This window comes from Mandrillus leucophaeus, unplaced genomic scaffold (assembly GCF_000951045.1).
Source record: "Mandrillus leucophaeus isolate KB7577 unplaced genomic scaffold, Mleu.le_1.0 Scaffold503, whole genome shotgun sequence".
In the NCBI taxonomy this organism is placed as follows: domain Eukaryota; kingdom Metazoa; phylum Chordata; class Mammalia; order Primates; family Cercopithecidae; genus Mandrillus; species Mandrillus leucophaeus.
The window spans coordinates 1618454-1645926 of NW_012105399.1; the positions used below are offsets into that span (position 1 = coordinate 1618454).

A 27473-nucleotide genomic window follows, 5' to 3' on the forward strand; every position below is an offset into this window, starting at 1 on the left:
ACCTTTTGTCAGATGAGATGGCATTTGTGTTTCCCACGAGGAGAAGGTTGGGGAAGAAAATGAAGATAGCTTACATACAGATTTTGGATGACCAGCTAATCTGACCCCTTCCTAGATAAGTGAAAACAGATAAAATGTTTCTGGGCGGGTCTACCACCTGTTTCACTACAATGGCCGGTCTGTGTGAAGAGGCTATAATGAAGAAAACATTCTCCTTGCAGGGAGAAGCGAGAAACAAATGGGTCTTCCTACACATCACTCTGCCAAATGTAGCCTCTCTCAATCTATATAAGTTCACCTTGAAATAAATATTAAGTACTGCTGTCATCATTGTTTTAAACAGAGCTTCTTTCATTTCTTCTAACAGTAAGTGACTGATTCTATCAGCAAGGGAGAAAAGGGTGAGAAAGGAAGCTTCCTGCTTGCTGAATTTTCTAGCTATTTTCATTCAGGTTATTTTCATCTGCCAAATCTTTTTTTTTTTTTTTGACAAATTCTCACTCTGTTGCCCAGGCTGGAGTGCAGTGGCATGATCTCAGCTCACTGCAACCTCCACCTCCGGGTTCAAGCGATTCTCCTGGCTCAGCCTCCTGAGTAGCTGAGACTACAGGCGTGTGCCACCATGCCTGGCTAGTTTTTTTTTAATTTTTAGTAGAGACAGGGTTTCACCATGTTGGCTAGGCTGGTCTTGAACTTCTGACCTCAGGTGATCTGCCTGCCTCAGCCTCCCAAAGTGCTGGTTTGATTACAGGTGTGAGCCACCACATCTGGTCATTTGCCAGATCTTATTCTTTGAAACTATACAAGCAATTTTTAAAAAATTACAGTAAGATTCCCTAATTACATATTTTAGAGAGGTTTAAGGCAATGATTCTCTGATGAGGTTTAACTCTTTCATCTGGGTTGCACTCATAAGGTAGGTAAAGGAAAGAAAAAGTGTACTGTTGAGAGTTGATCCATAAAGCAGATGGGGAAATATGAAAAGGTAGCAGAGACTGGGTGCGGTGGCTCACACCTGTAATCCCAGCACTTTGGGAGGCCGAGGGGGGTCTTCTCGAGGTCTGGAGTTTGAGACCAGCCTGGCCAACATGGCGAAACCTTGTCTCTACTAAAAATACAAATATTAGCCGGGTGTGGTGGCGCACACCTGTAATCCCAGCTACTTAGGAGGCTGTACTCCAGCCTGCGCAACAGGAGCGAGACTCTATCTCAAAAAGAAAAGGCAGCAGACCCTAAGTGAACAAGGTGCTCATGGAATGAAGAGGGTGACAGCACACAACAATCCCACCTGTTCCCCTGAACAAGACAAGGAACACCAAAGTCACTGCATGTACATCCCAGTTTTGTGGCCTGAATATAAACATGACCTGCTCTAAAGGAGAGTGTGCTCTGCAGCACCTCTGAGATCACAGGGGAGAAGAATCAAGAAATGCAGGAGCCACATGGGTAAGCAGAATGCTCTGCTAACAAGCAAGGCAAGAAAGGCTGCCAGTGGCAGGTGAGGGAAGATGGTGCTTTTGAGCAGCAAATCCAGGCAAATATGATAAATCACGCATCACAATCCATGACATTCATCAAGCTCTACTTCAACAGTGAAGACAGTTTAAAAGCATGAGCTTGGGTGAAATAGACTCCAACACTGCCGCAGGGTTTCCCTAGCATGCCACTTGGTGGTTCCCATCATGCTGACATTACAGAAAGGGAGGTAGGGGGTAGCAGAGGCATTACAGAGTTCAGAAAATTATTTGTGAAACAGAGAACTTTTAGATAGCAACTTCAGGAGTGATCCAAAAATCCTTTCTCTCCTGCTCCTCATTTATAGAAATTCTTGGGCAAGTTTATGGCATTTTTGGGAAATAATGATCCTGATGGCCCAAAGTGTGGCAGAAGGAGCAATGACTTTCTATACAAATGCTGGTCACACTCAGGCTGCCCAGTAGCTCCAGCCCTTCTGCCTTGTAACTCAATGTCCTTGAATTTATTTTTAAAATGGGAAGGCTAAACAAAGTTCCAAACAGTAGGAACTGATACACATCCTCCTCTTTACTGCACCAAACAATCATTTTCCAGTCTATGAAATTGATGGATGCCAGATACTCAATGCTAGGCTCATGGACATTTTAATAGGGAATATCTCAGTTTGGCCTTGAGAAAGAAGATGCAGCTACATTAAGCTGGAAAGATTAAGAAAGGTAGTCTGCTGAAGAAAAATACTTACCTATCTGAGTTTCTAACAGAAACACAAAAGCTGAGAGCAGGTAGGATAAAGGCTGAGTGTTGATGGGGCAAGCTGGTGGTCAAGTTTCACAGGGCCCCCTGAATAACACTGACTTCTGGACGACACATTTGAGATAGCAGAATTTGACGAGATTTCCCCCATGTTTCTCCCTGACATGTTGCTGTTACTTTCAACAGATGCCATCTGTAAGGTCCTTTGCCCCAAAATGTCTTAGAAGCTTAAGTAAAGACAAGAACTATTTTGCTTCCTTGCTCAGCATTCAAGAGAAGTATCAAATGCAGTTTAATATCTTACAGCTTTATTGCCACCCTATAGGGCCAACTAGTTTGCCAACCATAAAGCTGTAGGCCATTGGAAAATTTGTGCGATTTCTATGAAAGACCTGAATTTCTCCATTTGGAAACCATGCTGGATGAGCTGTTGCTCTGCTCATGAAAAGAAATCACTAAATAAGAGCATGATGAGTGTCTCAAAACCCATTGGCAAAACAATAAAACACAGCAGCAGAATAATTGTTGGTAAAACATGGAAACGCTGAATTCCCAAAAATGGCTACCCTAAGAGCCCAACAGTAATTATGTAGTGCTTCCAGAAATTTCTTATTCTAGGAGCTCCATAGAGTTATTTCTGATACTGAGGAAGAACACAGGTCTGACCCAATCCCATCCCTTGAATACGTGCTCCCTGGCACACATCCTAGAATGCCCTGTACCCTCTACCCCTCAACCCCCCCACCTCAAGGGATTGACAGATCTTCCCCAAATGAAAAATCAGTAATGAAACAGTTGTCCTTTACCAAAGGGGGCAATCAAGGACCCTCTGCGAATACCAGAATATCATGGATGCTTAAGTCTTTTATATAAAATGACGTAGTATTTGCATATAACCTATGCACATCTCTTGTATACTTTAAATCATCTCTAGATTACTTACAATACCTAAGTCGATGCCTACACATCACTTCATTTGCATGAATTCAATGTAGTATTCAGCATGTGGCAAATTCAACTTTTGCTTTTTGGAACTTTGTGGGTTTCCCCTCTTCCCCAAATATTTTTCAATCTGTACTTGGTTGAATATAGGGATGTGGAACCCACAGATAGGGGTGGGCAACTGTACTCATCTTCACCATCAAATGTACCATTAGATGGGGAAAGAGAGACTAGAAAGCACATTCTGCTTTTTGACAAAGGACACTTTTGGGACCCATACGTCATGTAACAAGTAGGCTGAGGTCAGTTAATACAGACTCCTCACAGGGAAAGGACAGCAGCTAAAAACTGCAAGGTGATGTGCCTGATGGCCAATCCGGCTTAAGAGAAACTGCAGTGCACTATCTACCTCTGCGACTTCCATGTCCCAGGAGATGGCCCATTCACCAAGTGATGCAAGGATCCCTATGAGCAGGGCAGCAAGTTCACGAAAAGAGCCGGCCCACCCAGGGTACACCTTTTGTGTTCATTAGCACTGCTCTGGAGAAATGACATCTGGTGTTGGGATCTACACTGTATCGGGGGAAGATATAGGTGATCCATGCGAACACTGTCTGTTCGCAGAAAATATGGTCCATTATTGGAAATTTCATATGGGTCAATCTATATTAAGCTGGAAAAGTAATCAGCCAGATGAAAAGGCCAGCCTGCTGTACCCACTGGAGTTTACAACTGAAAAGCACAAGCTGAAAGAAGGCAGGATAAAAGTTAAGTAGGTGTAAGCCGTGGTCAAGTCCTACAAGGCCCACAGCAGTCTACATAGACCCTCTCTTCAGGCTGATGAAAGAGGGGGCCAGAGATAGCCAAGTGACTCTTGGGAAAACAATGGCAGTTTCGTTATAGTTTTAAAAAGTGGTTCCTCTCTTCAATCTACAAAATTAAAACTAAAATTCTCTCAATTTAAGCTCTTCAAAAGCTTATGATTCAAAATATTCCATATAGGTGTTTTTACCTTCCCTGATCTTATTGGTTAGCTCCGACTGAATAGAGCGGCTCATTCATCTTTACTCCTGTGTAATCAATGTTTAACATCCTTTTTTCATGCAGCTAAATCCTCCTCTACTTCCTATCTGGGGAAAGAAGTGCATACTAATGTCTATGCTATCTGTAAATGCTACCAGAGACTCTTGCTAAAAGGTGATATATCCAGTATATCCTTAGAACCCAAGGAAACCAAAGAAACCTCAGCAGGACATTCCTCAACTGAGCCAGCAGGCTCATCTCATCTTAAGGATGAAGACATCAGATTCAGCCCCCATGATTCAGGGACCACAGTAAAGAAGGATGAATACCTCAGGTCAATGTATCCAAATGAGTACAGATGAAAGAAACCAAACAGTTCCATTGGAAAACCTCGAACACAGCGGCTGGAAAATGTTTGATGGCTTTGTTGTGAGATGGTAACTTTTTTTTCCTCCATTTTTAATTTTCTCCCTTCAAACCCAAACTGCAGCAATAGACACTGACAGCTCTAGCTTTAGACTTGATACATCATCAGGAAATCATTCCAAAAGCTCTAACTAGATAACTAATTTAATACACTTTGCTTCAAGGTTTATTCCTTGGCTTGCTTCCCAGATATAAAGCATCTCTGGGCAATTATTATGCAGATGCCACTGAAAGGACTTTAAATGGCTGCTGCTAATTTAATAGGAGATATGCTGGCATTTACTGGAGATGTGAAAAGGAATGCAAAATGTGCTAAAGAACCAAAGGCATTTGTTTTTAAAAGTGAAATATGTGGAACAACTCTTAAATGTTTTCTTTTGGGTTTCAATATAAACTTTGGCTAGAAAGTTGAATATTAAACCTACTTCCTCCCTGCATTTTGTACACTAATGAATATTCCCGTAGCATACGGCAGGGACAATGGATGAATTTCAAGAAAGCCCATGAGCTCTGATGTCCTCAAAGACACACCAGATCTACATGCTGTCCACATGAGACATTCTAACAGTGCCCACCTTGGGGCTTAGAGATAAAAGATAAATACTGATGTTGTTCATCATGCAATAAACCAGTAACTGAGACCACTTGCTAAAACATCCCTAACAGTAGAAATCCCAAGGATGGAAAAACCTCCAAGAAAAGGACACAAATACCTTTTTGCTATTGATGAGCTTCTTATAATAAGGGTTATAAGCTCTGTTCCACTGAAAATACATGTAATACTAATGGTTTTCTTCCCAGGATATACGATGAAACTCTAGAATCTACAAAGATCAGCAGGTTATACTCCTTCACTGAGTCTTCAGACCTTGAAGCAGCAGACAGAGGGGAAGCCCTCCATCCCCAGATATTCTGAGTCTAACTACAGAGTACAGCCACCACAACACCTGGCCAGGTTGAAAAGAGGATTCGTATTCCAAAGAACTTAATGGGGAATATGCAACCTGTTGGCATGTGGTGATGGGATGTCACAAAGGTCTACTTTTTCTGGTTGATTTGATGCCACTCCTTCATCTTTTTAGCTCGGGGGGACAAAAGCAGTAATGAAGAAAGGCATATGGAACTCTCACAGCAGTCAACTCTAAGAAAAAAACCCCTGCAATTAAATTTTCCTTTCTACTACATGTAGTTTTCCTTGACAACCTTTTTTCCTTTTTTTTGGAGGCAGGGTCTCTCTGTAGCCCAGGCTGGACTGCAGTGGCAAGATCATGGCTCACTGCAGTCTCAAATTCTTTGAATGAGGTGATCCCCCCGCCTCAGCCTCCTGAGCAGCTGGGACTACAAGGGCAAACCACCATGCCTGGCTAATTTTTGTACTTTTTGTAGAGACGGGGTTTCATCATGTTGCTCAGGCTGGTCTTGAACTCCTTAGCTCAAGCAATCTGCCCGCCTTGGCCTTTCAAAGTGCTGGGATTTACAGGTGTGAACCACCATGCCTAGTTGACTACAGTTTTTAAATTGCAGGTTTGTTCTTTGAACTGATCACTGTGGGCGTTCCATATGCCTTCCTCCACTGCTGCCTTTTCCCCGAGCTGAAAAGACAAGGAAGATGTGGCATCAAATCAACCAGGAAGAGCACGCCCTCTGACTTCCTATCACCACGTAACAACATATCAAAGTTGTACTCAAGAAAAAGGTGCATATCAAAGTTGCACTCAAGAAAAAGTAGACATAGAATGACAAATCCCCCAAAATGCAGTAAGAGGAAAAATGTACAAAACATGATTTACTGTGTACCAACCTTGGAAATTCAGAAGGACACTGACCAGTGAAGCCACAGGAAGAAACTAAGAACTGGGCTTCCAAGTGAAGATAACTGACCAGACAGTGGATTTTATGAAGAAAAGGAAAGCGGCACAGGGTTTTGCCAATGACAAGTCTACCATCGTTCATCAAGTGGCCCCAAGTTTGGACTATGGGGTCCTGAGTAGGATTAATTCTGATCTTGCAGGCCAAAGCCTGAAGATGATACCAGCACAGTGGGGGTCAAATTTGATGTGTTTCCTGGCCAGGACCCCTGTTACGTAGCTAAATGCCATATAGTTCCCATAAATCAGCTTCCCCATCTGTTTCCTCGATGACCTTTCCAATGACTTAGTGACCTCAACTTTCGGGTCTCTGTCCAGCACACACATCTCATGTAAATAAAAAACAATGATCATCAAGGCCCTGCCTGAACAACACAATCCTCAAAGGCCCTGCCCAACTCCTTTCTCTTTCTAGGTCTGCTATTCTCTCTCAATCAGGATAGAGTCTTAACTGCACAGATGGCCTGGTCCAGAGCCTCAATGCCACCAGACAGGGTCCTACTGAGCAAACGGGAGAGGTAGCAACAAATACCCAGGGTACAGTGCCCAGCAGGGAAACGCAAACTCCAGAGCCCAGAATAAGGGGTGGTCAAGAAAAGTGCAACACAGAGCTTCTCTTTCGGCCCCAAAGATGGCAGTTACTGCACTGTAAAGGCAGCACCGTCTTTAGCTGTTCTGTCTTTAACTCAAGCTTGGGGGGAAGTTGGTGGGGGAGGTGTTGGGGAGAGGAGATTACTGAGGATGAGGGGCAGAAATGAGGAAGAGAGGAAACTGTCTATCAAGGCTCATGAGTCCCAAAATATAAGAGAATCGTGCTTGTTCCTTCAGACCCTTTTCTTTATATTTCAGGATGAATTACTTTTCTTACCATCTTTGCTTTGGATATAAGTAATGAATGATGAATGAATTAAGCTGATGAATTTCAGGGCTGGTTACAAATCCGGCTGCAACTTCACAAGAGATGTGCTCCCTCATGCCTCTGTCCCCAAAATGATCCAGCAGGCAACCTTACCTACTGACATATATATGCAGATCAGTCAAAATGTGGTTCGAATGAAAAGTACTATATTATTAAGAAAACTGCATTATAATAATTCACAAAAGTTATTCCAAAGGGGAAAAAAATAAATTATCTCATATAAAATAATACATGGCATGTGTGAATAATCTTGGCTATTATCTTCAGAGAGCCTGCTTGCTGCCAGCCACCTGCACCCCCGCGGGGGGAGCAGATGTTTTCTGGAGGTGACTCTCCTGCACGATCGAGTTGGGTCCCTCCTCCAGGAGCTGGATTGGGGGATTAAATGAGTCTGGAGTTTTGGAGGAACTGGATGAGGACTTGGTAGACAAACTTGTACTGAGCGATGGTCTGGATCATGAACATCCTCTGCTCCCTGAGGAGCCTCAGCATCATGGGCACTTCCACCTTCTGCAAGAAAAGAGAGAAAGCACAAGGTCCTGAGACAGGAGGCTTCCCTTAGAGCATTCCTCATTCCCTCATTCAGGAAGCACTCACCCACTGCCCATGCCCAGGTATAAGAGAAAGCAAGGGACTCTGCCCCGGCTGGGTTTTACGTGTCAAACAGTTTATACCAGCAACTGGAGAACCTGGTCATCATGTGTCACTGGTGGGATATTTTATTTTTATTTAATTTCAAATTTTCTGAGAGGGTCTTGCTGTGTCACCCAGGCTGGAATGTAGTGGCACAGTCATAGTTCACTGCAGCCTTCAACTCCTGGGCTCAAGCAGTCCTCCTACCTGAGTCTCCCAAAGTGCTGGGGTTACAGGCGTGGGCCACCACACCTGTCCTGGTGTATTATTTTAAATACAGACTAGTCTGCTGGATAAAACATAAAGGCTGGAGTGAGACCTGACTGGTACTCTCAACTCCACCACAACCCAATGACAGGATTTAAGACATCTCAGGGTCTTAGTTTCCTCATCTGTAAAATCAGGATAATAATGCTTTCCTCTAACAGCAGTGTGGCCTTGCCCTAGTTAGTGACATTTCCTCAGTAATAACATGGGGTATGAAATAACATCTGCCTCATGGGATCAAATGATGAAACACATATCAAGCACTTAGTGCACAGTGAGTGCTTAATAAATATTACTCATTATTCCTTTTTTTTTTTTTTTTTTGAGACAGAGTTTCACTCTTGTTGCCCAGGCTGGAGGTTAGTGGTATGATCTCGGCTCACTGCAACCTCTGCCTCCCAGGTTCAAGAGAGTTTCCTGCCTCAGCCCCCGGAGTAGCTGGGATTACAGGTGTGCACCACCACGCCTGGCTAATTTTTTGTAATTTTAGTAGAGACAGGGTTTCATCATGTTGGCCAGGGTGGTCCTGAACTCCTGACCTCTGGTGATCCACCTGCTTTGGCCTCCCAAAGTGCTGGGATTACAGGCGTGAGCCACCGCGCCTGGCTTCATTATTCCTTTATTAACATTAATAAATGTTGTTAATGCAATTATAATCTCACAGGACTGTGGTCATGATCAAGTGAGATAATTTAAGTGTGAACCTTTAAAATGTCAAAGCACCATTTCTGAACACCAGTCCTACTTGGAGTAAAAGCCTTTAACTGAGAACTTTTTTTTTTTTTTTTTGAGACGGAGTCTTCCTCTGTTGCCCTGGCTGGAATGCAGTGGCTTGATCTCTGCTCACTGCAACCTCTGCCTCCCCAGGTTCAAGCGATTCTCCTGCCTCAGCCTTCTGAGTAGCTGGGATTACAGGCACGCGCCACCACGCCGGGCTAATTTTTTTTTTTTAATTTTTTTAGTAGAGCTGGGGTTTCAGCATGTTGGTCAGGCTGGTCTCAAACTCCTGACCTCATGATCCGCCCACCTCGGCCTCCCAAAGTGCTGGGATTACAGGCATGAGCCACGGTGCCTGGCCGAGAACACCTTTTTTGAGACAGGGTCTTGATCTGTCGCCCAGGCTAGAGTACAGTGGTGCAATCGTAACTCATTGCAACATCAACCTCCTAGGCTCAAGCAATCCTCCCACTTCAGCCTCCTGAGTAGCTGGAACTATAGATGTGGCACACCACACCTGCCTTATTTTTAAAATTTTGTGTAGAAACGAGGTCTCACTGTGTTGCCCAGGCTGGTCTCAAACTCCTGAGCTCAAGCAATCCTCCAGCTTTGGCCTCTAAAAGTCTTAGCATTATGGGTATGAGCCACTGTGCCTGGCCCTGAGTCTTAAATGAGAACATTTTGAGTATTAAATGAGATTGCCTATGTGTGAATTATTTGATAGTATATACAATGATATATATTATCATTAATGAAAGGAAATTAATACAGTGTCATGGATACTTAAGCAGACCAGAGGCCATCACAGTGTCCTCTCCCCTCACCTTCACCACGTCCATCCTCCTGGACCAGCCAGGACATATACGGCTGGAGCACCCCCGAGCTGTGGAGGCCATGGTGGCCTCAGCACACTCACTGTGCTGTGGGAGCTCTTAACCCCGGGCAAATGATGGCACCCAGGAAGTTTTCAAGGGCTAAGCAAGTGTTTAAAAGAAAATAATAAAAACTCAGCTGTATGCTTAACTTTGTAACCTTTGAACCTTGAAAAATAATTTCAGCTATTTCCAAACTCTGCATAGTTATGACATGACACGTGCCATCAGTCACTCTTGTTCAACACCAACTACGGAATGCACATCACAAAGTTGTGATGTTGCCTGGGCTAGAGTGCAGTGGTGTAATCACAGTGGTGCAAACGGACAAAGTCAAGTCCCTGCCTAGTAAGAAAAGAAAAAAAAGGCATGTGAATCTTCGAACTATGAATCAAAATACAGAACCTAGGTTATAAGCTTCTGATGGTAACAAGTAGGTCTCTGCCTAAATTATATTGCAAAGTGACCAGTATCATGAGATGTGATCTAGAGCCGCCTAATAATGAACTTAATTTCATGTTTGATGAGGATTACTCTGTGGTTGGGCACTGAAGTTAAAAGAATAGAGAGAATAAGGCTGTTCCGCTCCCCTACCCAGCAAAGGTTTTAGTCGGGAGGCAGGATCACACTGGTGTTCAGAGCACAGGCTCTAAGTAAGGCTTCATCTGCTGAATCTCGGCTCTACCACTTCTTGGCTGTGGGAAGCGGGCACATTACTTCATTTACCTATGACTCAGTTTCTCTTCTGTTATGTAAGGATACTGACATGGTCTTGGCTCTGTGTCTCCACCCAAATCTCATGTGGAATGGTAACCTCCAGTGTTGGGGGAGGGACCTGGTGGGAGGTGATTGGAACATGGGGGCAGATTTCCCTCTTGCTGTTCTTGTGACAGGGAATTCTCATGAGATCTGGTTGTTTAAAAGTATGTTTTAACTTCCCCTTTTGCTCTCTCTCTTCTGCTATCATGTGAAGACATGCTTACTTCCCCTTCACCCTTCACTATGATTGTAAGTTTCCTGAGGCCTCCCAGCCATGCTTCCTGTACAGCCTGCAGAATTGTGAGTCAACTAAACCTCTTTCCTTCATAAATGACCCAGTCTCAGGTAGTTCTTTATAGCAGTGTGAGCATGGACTAATACAGGTACTAACAGGACTTGGTGCACAGTGTCACTGCAAAGGCTACTTGTGTTAATACTATAAGGCTTTAGAATAGTGCGTATACATGCCAAACACTAGACACAAGCTAGCTGTTAAGATATTATTTTCAATGTTGTCACCATCACCACCTCCTCCACCACCACATCTTCCTCCTCCTCCTCTACCATCATCCCCATCTCAATTACCTGTAGGACTGAGCCTAAATGACAGTATATTGTCTGATATGGAGAAGTCTGGGGACATGACAAAGAAAGTTCTCCTGGTCTTCAATGAAAGGGTCCCAGCTGGCTTAAAGATTCATTCACTCCCACAGGCTCTGCTCTTAACTGTCCCCAAGCCAAGGAAGCACAAAGCAGTTGACACTTGCTCAGTCTTGTCTAGAAGACATTTTCTCCTCCTCACTTTATGAAGGAGGTATAACTTACTCAGAAAAGCAGCAAGATCAAGACATCTGCCCTTTTGGCTACTGAGATCCTAAGTTTTTGTAATTAGCTGTAGCTGGAACAGACAGCTACATCCAGAGGACTGAGAGAGTGTACTGCAGACCATAAAATGAGTGCTTTCTGAAAAACTCTATGCACCTTAAAATGCCTCAGCTAACACTCAGTGACCAAAAGCACTGGGCCACAGGGAGGCTTCCCAGAGCAGCCTGGGACAGTTGTCCCCACTCCCCACCGCACAGCTACCAACCTCATTGTAAGTGTCTGCGTTTCATTGTTTCTGCTCAACTTTTCTGTGTTTAGAATAAGACTGAGAGGGACAAGTCCACGAAAAGGAAAGGTCGTTTCACTGACAGAATTAAAACTGCAAGAATTACAGACTAAAATATAAAGTATGTTAAATCCAGAAGCTGTGGAAAGAAGGCAGGGGAGTTTGGACAGGAGAAAAACGGGACCCACAATTTAATATATATTTGTTAAAATCTTTGCTTGAAAAACAAACAAACTAAACATGGTCTACTCTTCTCCTGAAATAGGGGCTTGGATCTTACTAGCCAGGCCTGAAACAGTATCAGAACAAAAGTAGAGCATTTTTTTCCCCCAACCATCTACCAATAGCAACCATGGGAAATAGGACAGATAAGACTGGCTATATTTGTGCTAGGGGAAGTGAAGTGAAGAATATGAGTCATCTTGCTATCTTTGAATATCAATGGGAACAGAAGTTCTTTTTGGATTAACCACGTCCCAGCAAAGAATGTTCTGGCATGCAGTTGGGTACTGAGGAAATCCGCTATGTTTGGACACACCATAGAGCATTTAACCACTCTGAGCCTTCACCAAGTCCACAGGAGGCCACAATGGCTGAATCCCTCACTCCAAACTGTCCTGGCTTTGATATGCCTTGTCTGTGCTCTGCTGGTCCAATAACATCTGGTGTTCAGTGAGCCCCCATGTCATCACCTCACTGAGGCTCAGCCTTTGACGGGTCTCCAAAGAGCTCAGAATAGTTTTTAATGTCAGACAAGACAGAATGGCTTCTTGAGTTGAAAAGGGGAAGTTGGGAGCAGAGCACAGGGAACGGGGAAAGAAGGGGAGTGGCCAGGCTCACAGCTGTAATCCCATCAACTCGGGAGACCGAGGTGGGAGGATTGCTTGAGCCCAGGAGTTTGAGACCAGCTTGGGCAACACAGCAAAATCCTTTCTCAAAAAAAAGAAAAAAAAAGAAAACAAGCGGGGAATTTGGTGACAAAAGTGATATGAAGGGAAGGACAGGACAATTAGGTGGGGGAGGTGATGATGAGGCCCTCAAGTCATGCACACACTGATTCTACCTCATCTTATTTTGTCTTCCTAGCAATGGATGGATTGAGACTCCGTGGGCAGGTTACTCATTGTTCTAGAAATTTCTAGAGACCTCTAGTAGTGAGAGGAATAGAGAGGCGAACAATAAAAAAATCCTATGTGGGACAAAATGGTACAAACTCAGAGGGCAATGACATTTCTGTTATGTAGTCTCAACTGATTCCATGATGAGCATTTCGCTCAAGCTTTGTTTTATGTTTTTCTAACATTAGGCTACAGTTCGGATTGCCCCTTTTCCAATTTTTAGCGGCACAAACATTCATTCCCATGGACAGACTAGAAGATTCTCAAAATTATCATTTCACAGGCAGAAAGTTTAATGTCTAAGTTTAGCATTTGTTGTTTTCCTGGAAGACTCAATATGACAAACTTCATATTTAATCTGATTTTCAAACGATTCATGCTATTGAATAAATAGTATATTATCATATAAATTCCTCCACAGAATTGCAACAAATCATTCTATAATTTAAGAACTACCAAACCACAAGTTTCCTTTACTTTTTCAAGCCATATAATTTGAAAACTGAGTAAGAACCAAATCTTATACAGCGTTTGGAGGCAGAGTGAAGACAGGAAATAACTCCGGACTCAGACACAGAAGACCTTGCTTCTGGCTTCAGTACCACTGCGTAAGAGCCACACGGCACTAGACGAATCACATAATTACTTCCGGGCCTCAGTTTCCTCTTCTGTGAAACAGGAGGAGTGACATGTGCATGGCTCCTCTACTTGGCTGGTATGGCAGGCAAAAGCCCTTAAAAATTCTAATGTCCCAGGTAGCTAGAAGGTAGAAGAACTATTCCTTAGCTTTTGACTGCTGTTTGTCTCACCTACACAAAATTCAAAGTCTCTCAGTGTAACTCCGTAATCCTACAGCAGCAAAGGGATGCCATGTACCTTGTGTGCACAGGCTCAGCAGCACCCCACTTCTGCAGGAAGAAGGGGTAGGGCGATCAGCCGATGCAAAGACGGGGATGTTTGCATGCTCTAAGTATCTCCTCTGCTCCGCTACACCACACAACTACCAGACTAGATAAGCAAACAACCCCCCAGACCTCACTCTGAAGAATGAAAAACATTTTCCAAGTAGACACATCTTCACCTAGGATTTATGCCAGAACACATCCTAGAAATGCAAGACGCATCTAAACTATATGGGGTCAAATAACTCACCATGGAAAATTACCCACAATGAAACCAGGCTATCTACAAAATGCCAAAGACTTCTGGAAGTAGATGCCGACTAAGATCACATTTTCTAAGTGTTTTCTATTGCACGCCCTCATTTCTCCTCTTTTATCTGGATATCTACATGGAGCAGTGGGAGGGCAAAAAGATAAGGAGGACTGTAAATGTCAGAGTCAAACTAGGAACCAGGAGCCTGGAAAACTCTGGTCAGGAGAGAGGAAATTAACCACTGAAAAGGCAAGGGCGCGGGCAAAGGTTGGGCAAGGGTGTAGACTTGTCCCCAAGGTGGAGTATCCGGAGAGAAGCCCAGAATGACTCACTTCGTTATGCTCCAAGCAGTAGATCATCAGCTCAGAAAGAATGAGCACGCCGGTCCTTCCCACCCCAGCACTACAGTGGACCACGATGGGTGGGTGCCGGTTCTTGGTGCCTTCCAGCATGCTGTTGGTATGGCGACGGACCGACTGGATCTCCTCCAAGTAGGCTGCAGGACAAAACGCAAATTCTGTCACCAAAGTCCTCCATGGCTTTGCATATAAGTTGGGGAGGGGGGAGCGGAAGAGAACGGATGGTGAATGTGTGTGTGTGTGTTTTTTTAAGTGACAATAATTTACAGTTCTTACAAGATACTAATTATTTGGCTGGTACCCAATGTACAGTCCTGGATCCAGAAAGGACCAGCTGGGAGTCAATTAGTTCATGGGAGAATTTGTTCTTTAAATTAAATAGTTCTTTTTTAAAAATTAAATTCTGTTTTCCCCTCTGCAAATCCCTAAGTCCCCCAAGCAGATGATTCTAGACATTACTTACAGCAATTCCTGCTATTAACAGACTGGGATCAGAACAACTGCTAAGTCCCCTTGAAACGCCCGCCTGTCAGAGCCAATTTCTGGTAGGGAGAGAGCATCCATCTGCCCCTTCTTCCTTCCCCTCACTGATGAGTGAATGTCAACTGAGGCTTGACTTCATTTTTGGATGTTAAAGTAGACTTTGGGGAGTCTGCTTTTCAGCATGGATTCCATGGGGCTATGTGAGTAGCCCAAGATGAACCCCCTTTCTGGAGGCAATATGTGTGTGAGGTGGAGGGGGTCATGATGCCCCCCATGCCTTCTAGCATCTGCTTGGCTCAGCAGGGCTGTACAGGGAGGGGTGTGTTCATGACTCCAACTGGGCACAAAAGAAAAATCACAGGATTCCAAGCCTTAATGACTTTTTTCACAACCATGACAAAAGAGAAAAGTATAGAAATGTAATCCTCAGACACTCCAAAAACCCCCAAAATTTAATTAATAATTTAGATTTTGTAGTAGCTCAGGAGAGAAACAGATTTAAAGGTTCTTGATACTCAGTGAACCTCATCCTAAAGCAAAAGTGTAAACCAGACTATAGGGGAAATGTTTACATTGTTGAAGAGAAAAAAGTAGGTTTGAACCATTCAAATAATTTCAAAGCACCTGTTTACAGACATATATAAATAACCCGCACTTTCCTTTATAATCTTACCTAATTACAAAATAATCTGAAGTAGTTTACCAAAAAAGTAAACTATTATTATCACTACTACTACTACTAGGATGATGATGACTAGTAATAGTTATTAGTACTAGTCAGAGCAGTACTAGTAGTAGTAGTAATGTACCATGAGATAGGACAAAACAAAAAAGAAGGGCCGCGCGCGGTGGCTCGTTCCTGTAATCCCAGCACTTTAGGACGCTGAGGCAGGCGGATCACCTGAGGTCAGGAGTTCGGGACCAGCCTGACCAAGATGATGAACTCCTGTCTCTACTAAAAATACAAAAATTAGCCAGACATGGTGGCATGCGCCTGTAATCCCAGCTAGTACTCCTAGCTACTCGGAAGGCTGAGACAGGAGAATTGCTTAAAACTGGGAGGCGGAGGTTGCAGTGAGCCGAGATCCTGCCATTGCACCCCAGCCTGAGCAAGAGCAAAACTCCATCTCAATTAAAAAAAAAAAAAAAAAAAAGGAGATGGTGAGACGAACAGAGGGAGTAGTTACTATTAGGTACCAATACAAGCTAGATATTGTGTGTGGAATCTTCTTTACACTTTTTCTGTGAGGGGGAAAAGACGTTAGGCAACTGAGTATTCTGTCTGACCAAAGGCAATATTTACATACAAGAGACAAAGCTTTACTTGAGCTAAATTTAAGAAGAAAAACAAAAGGAATGTTGGGTAATACAGTAGATGCCACTTTCAAATAGAGCTTTTCATGTAATGGAGAGGTGGATTTAAAGGATGTTTCCTCTATAGTCATATTACTAAAGTTCCTTACGCCGTAACTCAATAAAGACTTCTGGAGGGCAGTAAACAATTTGGCTTAGGTACTCTGCATCCAGGTAACCTAATTTAAACATGGGCAAAACAATCTTTTAAAACCTAGGAGAAACAGATTCAACATTTCTAATGCCCTGCACAGAATACGTGTATTGAGTTTCCTAAAAGCATAATACACACATTTACATTCTTTAAAACTACTATGTATTTTTCGGTAATTTAGACAGGCTTTCCTTAATTGGTTCTGATTTAAAAGGCTATTCTTTAAAGTGTTGTATAAGCTCACTCTTTCATCAGAGCTGTTAGCCAATCAACAAACTGATCTACTTATATTATTTCCCTTTTCTGCTTCTTAGAGAAAATTTTAATCAGTCAGTTAGCACGTGATCAGCTGAAAGAAATACAATGAGCACTGTTAGGAGGAAGGGAAGTTCTGCAAAGGTCACTGCCCTTATTTCAAGCTACAGATAACAAGCCATTTGACCTCAGGCAAATCACGAATCCTCTCTAGATCTTACTCTAGATCCTCTGACTCCAATCATCTTTCTACTCTCTGCTTTCAGTGCCAAACCCCTCAAGTACCATCGTCACTTTCACGGAAATGAAATGCTTGTATTGCTGGATAAGTACACATCAGAATATTTACTGGAACTTGTAAATCAGTATTTTTAGGTCTTGAGAACCTGTTCTCTCTCTCTCATTCCCTTTTTCTCCCATTCTAAATGAATACCAAAATAAAATCAAGGTTTGGACATTATCCAACATCTGGATGATGGTCCCTTTGTGGTGGTCACAGGTCTTCCACTAGCTACAGAGTCAACAACAGAGCAGGCACAAGGTTACAGGGAGCATCTGGGGCTCCTTTCCAGTTGGATGAGTAAGGAATGGGGTTTCCCGACAAGCACAGGACAGTTAGGCAAGCATGTGGAAAGAGGGAGAGCTGCAGCCACCACTGAAAAGCAGAGGAGGGTATCAGATCTCATCTTTGGATGATGATGACTGGCCTGTCTTTCCCATTAGGCTCTGAGTACCTTGAAAGTGAAGACTGAACTCTGTCATCTCTGCATTCTCAGAGCCCGATCCAGTGCCTGGCATGTAGTGGGTACATGGCCAATTTGGGGCCGTTCAAATAAAAATACTGCACATAATCTGGTGAATTAGTTTCTAATATAACCACATTCTAAAAATACACATACATAGAAATTAATTAGCCATTGAGCAAATTTCAGTTTCGAAAGCTACAAGAGGGTTTCAATACTTCTTAGTGTCTTCATAAAAATATGAGAAAGTACGAGAAAGTACTGAGATTTACGACTGTAGGGAAATATAGGGCTTGTGAGATGCAAACCTTCATGAAAAAAATTTTAATGTTATTCATTTATTTATATCTTTATTTATTTATTTATTTATTTATTTATTTATTTATGAGATGGAGTTTCGCTCTTGTTGCCCAGACTGGAGTGCAATGATGCAATCTCGGTTCACTGCAACCTCTGCCTCCCAGGTTCAAGCGATTCTCCTGCCTCAGTCTCCCCAGTAGCTGGGATTACAGACATGCGCCACCACATCTGGTTAATTTTGTATTTTTAGCAGAGATGGGGTTTCACCCTGTTGGCCACACTGGTCTCAAACTCCTCACCTCAGGTGATCCACCCACCTCAGCCTCCCAAATTGCTGGGATTACAGGTGTGAGCCACCACGCCCGGCCTATTTTTAAATTTTATTTCTCCTTTTTTTTAATGTGCCAAAGTGGACACAACTATTTACCAGTTTAACCATTTTTAAGTACACAGTTCAGTGGCATTAAGCATATTCATAGTTGTGCCACCATCACCATCATCCATGTCCAGTACTTTTTCACTGTCCCAAACAGAAATACTGCACCTATCAAATGGTAATTCCTGGCTAGGCATGGTGGCTCACACCTGTAATCCCTGCAATCTGGGAGGCTGACACGGACAGATCACTTGAGGCCAGGAGTTCAAGACTAGCCTGGCCAACATGGTGAAACCCCATCTCTACTAAAAATACAAAAATTAGGTAGACGTGGTGGCTGCGCCTGTAGTCCCAGCTACGTGGGAGGCTGAGGCAGGAGAATTGCTTGAACCTGGGAGGCAGAGGCTGCAGTGAGCTGAGGTCGTGCCACTGCACTCTAGCCTGGATGACAGAGTGAGACTCCACCTCAAAAAATAAAAAATGTGTAATTCCCGAATCCCCCTTTGCCGCAACCCCGGTAACCTCTCACCTACTTTCTGCCTCTGACCTTGCCTATTCTAGGTACCTCATATAAGTGGAATCATGCAATTTTCGTCCTTTTGTGACTGGATTATCTCCACTCAGCATCATTCCTCAAGGTTCATCCTTGTTGTAGCATGTGTCAGAATAGTTACCGATTAAATGAGTAGCTAAAGGTCTGAATCAAGGTAAAGCCAATATGTTGATCACAGTCTTAGCTTATGCGTATGAAAGGCAAACAGAATAAGTGACATGTATTATTCTTCTCTGTTCTACATAATAAGGAAGGAACATATATTTCAATATTATAATACTTTTGCTACTTAAGAGAAAGCATCCTCTTTTTCCATTTCATCTCCAACGGCTGGATTATTGACACAGTAGGTAAAAGTCAGTCAGGTAGCAGACTGGGAAGAAAAACACTTACATAAAAATCCTTGGACGTCCTCTGGACAGCCGTGATCTGGCCAGTCAGTATATTGTAAATGCCACACTGTCCTTTCTTGCCCAGACAAAAGGTGCTTGACTTTCAAGCCTGTGGTTGCATAGCAAACAGAATCTGTTCGAAACTTCGTGGTCACCTTGAACTTGCCATAGGTGGCTGAGCTGTGCTTGGAACCCAGTTTGGGCCAGTATCGGTGGCTTTTGGTTCGTCCACCCTCCTAAATCACATATAAAGCAAAATTGGAAATAGGTCAAGGGAAGCTCTCATCCTTTTAATCCTAAGATGTGAAGACAGAAGAAAATGCAAATAGCTTCTAAATCGCTAGTTCAGTAGCACTCTGCAGTGTCTACACTGTACAGGGTAAATCCTATACATGCTAGTTAAGACCAATAACACAATTTACAATGACAGTTACATCAATGGAAAATTTAAAAGATTCACAACGGAGGTGCAGTGGAATGTTAGAGAGAAGTGCAAGTGCAAAGTCTAGAAGCAGGAACAAGCTTGGTGCATTCAAGAAATGAAGGTCTTCGGGGTGGCTGGAGTGTGACATGTGAGGGGGCAGGTGGTCGGACAGGAAACTGGAAAGGCCTCACAGTCCATGGTGGAAAGTTTGAATTTCACCCCAGGGGCAATGGGAAGTCATTCAAAGGTTTTACATAAGTGGGGAAGGGGTTCCAGCAATCGCTCTAGGTCATGCTACTCCTTTTGGATGTTCAGTGCAGAGCTCTTTCTGTTACAGCACAGACTACCGACATTGTCTTTATCTAGTGTTGATCTCACATTTGTTTCAGTCTGACCAATGCGTTCTGGTTCCATCTACAACTAGAACTGAGAACAGCTGGTTAAATCACCATTCTTTCTCCCTTGATTTTATAATCTTTTCTGAGAATATGTACTCTCAACCATTTACACAAGGTCTATGTTTCAGTTCTGCAGTTTTAAAATCCCTGGAGAAGGGGCGGAGTGTGGAGGAGGCGGTAGCTGAGGAGATTCAGGGCAAGGAGTAGGTGGTGAGAGAGAAGGAGCACTGAACACACAGAGCTGCAGTGGTGACAGGCTCTGGGAACCCTGATGGCTGTTTAGAGGAACATTAGGGTTCCTCTTGTAAAGCCCACTTGTAAAGCAACACATCTTTGGGGAATATATAAATTATATATTTATATATAATTTGGGGAATATATAAATTACCTTGCCTGGCTTCATTTGGTTTAACTGAGTCTCCTTAAGTTGGAAGCACACCTTCCTCTTTTATTTACCAATCCTATGAAAGCAGATTTACCTCGAATTTACATTTCTGCTGAGTGTCTAAATCAGTTATGGATTTTAAAAGGCTGTAAGTCCCCAGCTGTCCCACAGATCACTAGATGCTACTTTGTCTTGGCAAGGCTGGCCCCTTGTCACTCCGGTCTCACCTCCAATGCCACTTCCTCGGAAGGTCCTTGGCCATGCCCTGATCTCAAATAGCCCCCAGTCACTCTCTTTCTTAACCCGTTTTCCATTTTTAAAAATTTTCTCCCTTGAATTTATGCTCCTATTAATAAGGTTTTCATTTCCAGCCTTCCAGCAAGTGTGTGACATGATAGAGAGTCTGGACCTCAGGGTTGCACATCGTGAAGCTACCCTTTAGTAGGAGTCCCCTAGTGTGAATGACCGTTTTGCAGCTGAAACCCACACAAAGAGGAGGCGGGACGAGGCAGAAAGACCTGTACTCACCCAGACCCACTCTGGACTGTAGTTTTCCATTTTTGCCATGGCACTTACTGCTAACTGCACTTATTTTATTTGTTCACTTCTGAATGTCCCTCCCACTAGGACATAAGCTCTATGGGGACAGGGATGGTGCCTGTCTCGTTTATTACCATGTACTCCTGAAGTTAGCACAGATGGTACGCTGTATTTAGGTGAATGAATGCCTTGCAATGGTGTGATCTGATAAGGTGATAAATCTATTCTAGAAGCTTTAAGGAGGATTCATTCTCTTTGTGGGAAGGTCAAACAGGTCAGCCCAGGGAAGTACAACTGGCTTTAAAGAGCCTGATGTCCCTTTCATTATTTTCTTCTAATGGACTGTGCTGAAAAGCCAATGCTCAAAACAGTCAATGAAGAAAAATATGACTTTTTCCTCCCCAGTTTTCTTTGTTCCTGACCCCTTTAACGTAGCTAGGAAAGGCCATTGCAATACCACGGATATTGGTAAACACAGATGAAACTAGTCAGTCCCTTGAATGATTTCAAAACATAAACTGGAATTTAATGAAAGAAATAAAAGAAGGTGGTTAAAGAAATTTTGAGAATGTGACAAGAGAAGAAACACAACACTTCTCCCTGCAAAGACAGCAACACTGACTGAATTGACTGGCAGTGTAGGCTGGTTTTTTATAACATCACATAGAGTTCTCTAGTTACAGCAGAAAAACTATGTTTGGCTTGGCAAAAGAAGAAAAAGATATTTTTTCTTCCACCAAAGAACAGAGGCCTCTCCAGGAACAACAGCTTCTGGTCTCTTTTCAGCTGATAAGCATGGTGGCATGCGGAGCTGGGTGCCTGGAGTTGGGCATCTATGTCGATTTGCCCAGAGCAGCCTGAGACTCCCAAATTCCAGTGGAAAGATCACTGTTTTCGTTTGGTACACAAAGTCAGCGGGTTGAACTCAAGTCTGGTCATTTTTGGTTTTCTGTTGTTTTATTTTCAGTTTAGTGCATTACAATCCAAGGAAAAGAGTTAAAAGAAAGAAGAAAATGGGAGGAGGGAAAGCCACAACAATCAATTATCTCTGGGGGAAAAATATCTAGCTGGAAGTAAGAAAACAGATGTATACCAAAGAGAAAAGCATTTGCAGAGAAACAGCACTGCAGGAAGAAGGATAGTGTAGCAAAGTTGCCAGCACAAAGCCCATCTTCTGGCCACCCTTTCCCTAGGGAAAAGGACGTGGAGTAGGCCATACTCCTTACCTCCTCTGCGGTGACCATGGCAATGACATTCACTCCTTGCTCCCACACCATCTGCCAGAAGTCGTGGCACGTGTGTGGTAGGGGCCCCTGAGTGGCTATGTAGTGCCATTCTGCCCCGCCAACCACCACCTAAAAACCAAGAAAAGTATCGGTAAATAAACCCTAAGTCCAGGACAACATTACCTGCTCATCACCTGTCCATCTGTATCTACCTTAAAACCTTGGATCTATTTTTGGGGCCAAATGAATTAGTTCAATTAACAAAATCCCTGAGACTATAGAGGCTAGTGTAGTGACACATTCTCACATGAAAATACTTTCTGCCACTCAAGCCTATTAAAACATTTACCTAATCCTGGTTTTTGAGACTGAGTCTTGCTCTGTTGCCCAGGCAGGAATGCAGTAGCACGATCTTGGCTCACTGAATCCCAAGCCTCCCGGGTTCAAGCAATTCTCCCATCTCAGACTCCCAAGGAGCTGGGGCTACAGGCACCCACCATCATGCCCAGCTAATTTTTGTATTTTTCTAGAGATGGAATTTCACCATGTTGGCCAGGCTGGTCTTGAACTCCTCACTTCAGGTGATCCGCCCATCTCAGCCTCCCAAAGTGCTGGGATTACAGGTCTGAGCCATTGCGCCTGGCCTTTACCTGATCTTTGTTTGTAACTCACAGTATATGCAAACTAGTGCCTATTAAAAACCATACACATACACACACGTATATATGCATACATATGAACATGTATAACTTAGGATTTGTTACAGAAATAATAGTTATGCTTATTATGTGCAATGTACTCTGACACTTTCCATTCTTTTCTCTTGCCTATTTCATTAAAACACACACAGACACACACAGACACACACACACACACACCTGGTCATGACCACTAAACTGATTTTACATTCTACCACTGTGTTGTAATCCAGTTTGAAAAACAGTGCTTCATGGTATCCAATTAAACAATTTAAAAAAAAAAAAAAAAAGGCCATGAAACAACATCCCTTTTGGAGCACTATCTTTCTCCTGTGGATCTGAGATGAAGTGTATCATAAACGTCTGCTGTCACTGCTGCTCTGTGGTGCCATGCACGGCAGAGATGCTACAAATGCTCTTGTCAACAGCATATAATATTTTATCAATAACTTCACCTTGGTAGTACCATGGCATCCAACTGAACTACAGTCATGACATGACTTTGGATAATAAAATTATTACCCCTGCGGCTCAGGGTGATCAGGGGAAGATAATTCTACAGCTATAAATACTAGCTGCAGAGAACCATAAATAAGAAGTTGTACCCAAAGTGTTAAAGGTCATGCTGTCAAGGTGAAATGGTGGCCTTTGGAGGAATTCTTTCTATTCTCCCTTCCAGCTCTGTGCCTTGATATTGCAAAGGCAGGCCCCTTCTACATCTATGCAATGCAGATCTCTGGAGAGTTCAAAAAGCAATGAAGTCATCATTGTTTGAAACTTCTTTCCCTCATTTATTTGATAAAACTGTATGCTAACTTGATTCAAACAAAAACAATGTAAGTTACTGTCTCATTACACAAGACATGTTTAGGTCAAAGCTGGCAAGAAAAATCCATTTTCCAAATACTGGTGGGAGATAACATTCATATATTTGCTGGCTAGGAGTTTGGTTTATCCGTGGAATTGTGATTTTAAACATTAGCCTCTCTGGCACCCAACGTATAGGAAACATAAATACTTCCAGAGAATGCTGCTGCTGCCTGGGGCCTTTCAGCATATTCCAAGTATTGACAGGAGGGTATTAAAAACTGCATTAAAAACACAACAAGCAGTGCTACTGAGGTAGATTTCACAGATGTGATTCCACCTCTGGAGCAAATAAATCTCTGTTCTGTGTTAACGGCTGCTTGGAACCCAGGGGGGAAAACATTGGCAAAACATACACCTCTATTCCAAAACACAGGGACAAGTTCTTGCAAGCTCCATGGGTCTATTAAATGCACCCATGTCTAACCCGGATCCACAGGATGAAATGTGGGCCACAGAGAATACCAAGGAAGGGAATGCTTCTCAGTTAACAATGCCCGATGGGCACAGTTTATACAAAGTGACAGCTTTTTTCAGAGAGCAGATGGAAAATAGTGGGAGAGATCTGGCCAAAAGAAGAAGATAATATAATATTGCTATGTAAGATCTTCACAGACACTCTATCAAGAAGCAGCTGTGTGATCTGCATCCTTGTTTGAATACATTACGTTGGTCATTGTTTCATAATCTAAACTAAGCCCATGAAACCCACCACTGACAGTTTATTTAAGAGTTTCCTAGAGTTCATTTTTTACTTCTCACTCTCAAAAATCCAAATAAAAATTAGTAATATGATCTATGATAGTTACTCTTTTATATTTCTTTTGGCAGTACTTTCTAATTATTAAAAACTATGGTTATCTGTGTATATTAATAAAAATACTATATACCCAACCATGCTATACTTTTCACATTCTGTATCAAAACTAGTTATAATTGACACACAAACTAGATACCTAACTAGCCTTTAGAGGCTCAATAAAACCTGTTAATAATTCTGCTACAGTTGAAAAGTCCAATGAGGAAAGCAAATAATTCTAGACAAGGCCGAAAATAGGTTTCTGAGGCTATTGATCACAGTGGACTATTAATTGAACCTTGTATTATTTAACAACATCCTATAACAATGGCTTTAACATTAATAGATGAACAAATCTCCCACTTCAGAGTTCAGAGCAAATGGTGACATTCTAAATAAGTGTCCTCTGTTAACAGGAACTCTGAGGAAGGTAAGCTATTTAAGAAACATTTAACTACATGTACACATGTATCCATAACTCAACTGCAGAAGTGCTAAACTATGTAATACTGACATACAAAGGTTTAAAGTATTTGAAATAATAACAAAAACTTACTAACACAAATTCATTGACTAATGTGGCACATCTTTCAAGATTCAATATTAACCACACTTTTAGAGTGCAGGTGAAAATTACTCCACTCTTCTAAATACCATGCAATAATAGGACTTGTGCTTTTATAAAATGCATAACCCGCAGTATTATAAGGGAGAAACAATAGTTTCTGTTGTTATTGAACATAACACCTTAATGTCAGTAACGCAATACCTGTAACTTCCAAAGTCTCCACCTCTGCTAATTACAAACCAAAATGGATAATCTTCAGTTTTTCCTGTGAGTATAGACAGAGTTACAGCCCACAGAGAGAAGGAAAAGTTAAGGCCTCTGTCATGAGTGAGCTTCAGAAATCCCTGACCGGAGGTTCTTCCTGAGGCTGCTAGACTTCCTTCTCTCTGCAGTGATAGACATGCCTTTCCACCTGACTAAGAAAAGCACAGGAGTTCAAAAACAATCCCTGAGGGTCTGGGGACAAGCCAAAAGGTACAGCTGCAGCCCACACATTTTCTTCTCCCCGCATTTTTACCTTTAACCCAGCCATCTTTAACAAACCTTCTAACAGGCTTGCCTTCCTACCTTGATGTGAGAGGCGTTAATATATCCCGTGTTATTTTCTTTGGTTGGTATCAGCTCTACTCGATTCTCCTCATAGGGGACAACTTCACGGATTCGGCTGCGCTCGGCATTTTCTGGCAGAGCTGCTGTGCTGAAAATGCCATTGGCCTTTTTCTTTGGAATTTGCTCATATTCTGTGAACACCATTCCCTCTTCTAGTTTCTTCTTCAGGGTTCTGAACTGCAACAGAAATTGATCTTCAGCTCTCTAAATTATCTGATCCAAAAACTCAATGAAACAACCAAATTTCTTTAAATATTTAGCGATTGTATTAATAAGAGATTTCAAGTTGTACAATCAATACTTGGTTTGTCTCCTTATCAACCATATTGATTGTTTCCCTTGTCTAATAACCATTTTCCTTTTTACTCATAAGTAGAACAAATCTGCAAGAACTAGCAAGAGTTAAAATTCAAAAATCAGTATTTTTTGCTATTAACAACTCTGTTTAAAGTCCTAATGATAAAAAGACTGTTCATTTTAATTATCCAAACATCCTTTTCTCCACCTATGTAGTTGCTTTTAAGATGACACTGGGTCCACAGTTCTATAGCTCTGAGGATTAAATCTCTCTCTTTTTACCTCTTCCCTGGCCAAACTAATAATTACAATAACATGGTATTAATTGGGTTAAATGATTCCTCTAAAGTCCCTTCTGGCTTTAAAAACATTCTAATTCTGGATACATACTGGCAGAAATCGAACACCCTAATGTTATTAGTACTCTATTACATTTATACAACCTGTTTATCAACCTTCTGACAGCAACTTCAGGAACTAAGGATACACCTTTCTTCACCTCTAAAACACTACCATGCAGCTGCTTTCTGCTTTTCAAAACCCATGTTTTCACAATGCATTATCCAGACGATTATAAATCAGCCTCATTTTATGGTCATATGAGGGGACAGCATTTTTAAAGAACTCTATAAATGCTTAGATAAAAGGTCATGTCTTTTGCGGGAAACATGGAAGAAACTGAAGGCGATTTTCCTCAGCAAACTAACGCAGAAACAGAAAACCAAATACTGCATGTTCTCACTTATAAGTGGGGGCTAAATGATAAGAATTTACGAACACAAAGACGGAAACAACAGACACTGGGGCCTACTTGAGGATGGAGGGTGGAAGCGGGGAGAGGAACAGAAAAGGTAACCATGGGGTACTGAGCTTGACACCTGGATGATGAAATAATACGTACAACAAACCCCTGTGACACGTGTTTACCTATGTAATAAACTTTCACATGTGCCCCCAAAACTAAAAGTTTTTAAAAAATTAAAAATAAAAATAAATGATTGGATAAAATAATCACTTCCTAAGAAATGGCAATTGTTCACAAAAATCATAGAAATTGAGAGCTACCGCAAGCGTTTAACTTGTGCATTTTACAAGAAAGGAAGCAGGCCCAAAGAAATTGAGTGACTTGACCAAGTCATACAGCATGTTAGGGGCTGCTGGTTTTAGGTAACCAATGATCCGCCAACCAGACAAAGCAGGAAGACCAGAATGGAGAAACAGGAGATGCTGGAAGGGACTGATTTAATGCAACACAGTTATGCCTCATCTTCCTAATCTCAGATTGAAGAAATAATGCATCACACAAATCTCAGTGCTGGCATATTCGAGGAAGGAGGGTGTTTTGGGATCCTCAGACTACAGAGAATGAATCACATTTGACAAGCCTGCCACTTACCCTCTCGTCCATGGGAACCCGGGTGGCATCAACTCGATTCTCTTCCCGCCCTGAGACTCGAGCCACCGAGAGCCCGTTCAACGCTGCCAACATCAGCGGCCTCTTCTGTGCCTCCAGGCCTGCCATCTTCTGCTTCTCTAGATTCTTGCGGCAAGAAAAGGCATGTTCTCATTGTTTATAATACTAGTAGAATGTTGGAATGTGTTTTAATCTCCTCAAATCTGTAACTCCCCAGCCAAGGAATGCAGACAATCACCAT

General features: G+C 42.5%; 1 protein-coding gene across 1 annotated transcript in view; it reads right to left on the bottom strand.

Moving 5' to 3' along the window:
* Nucleotides 1-5832: 5832 nt before the first annotated feature.
* The window catches only part of PTPN14 (protein tyrosine phosphatase, non-receptor type 14), a 138029-nt gene continuing 116388 nt past the window's right edge, over nt 5833-27473 (bottom strand). The window contains exons 13-18 of the mRNA XM_011996159.1: nt 27215-27358; nt 25480-25698; nt 21981-22109; nt 19009-19243; nt 14372-14535; nt 5833-7917 (exon numbers count right to left, since the gene is read on the bottom strand). Of these exons, the coding sequence (XP_011851549.1) occupies nt 7789-7917; nt 14372-14535; nt 19009-19243; nt 21981-22109; nt 25480-25698; nt 27215-27358 (1020 nt within the window). The 3' untranslated portion in view covers nt 5833-7788. The remainder of the gene's footprint in view (nt 7918-14371; nt 14536-19008; nt 19244-21980; nt 22110-25479; nt 25699-27214; nt 27359-27473) is intronic.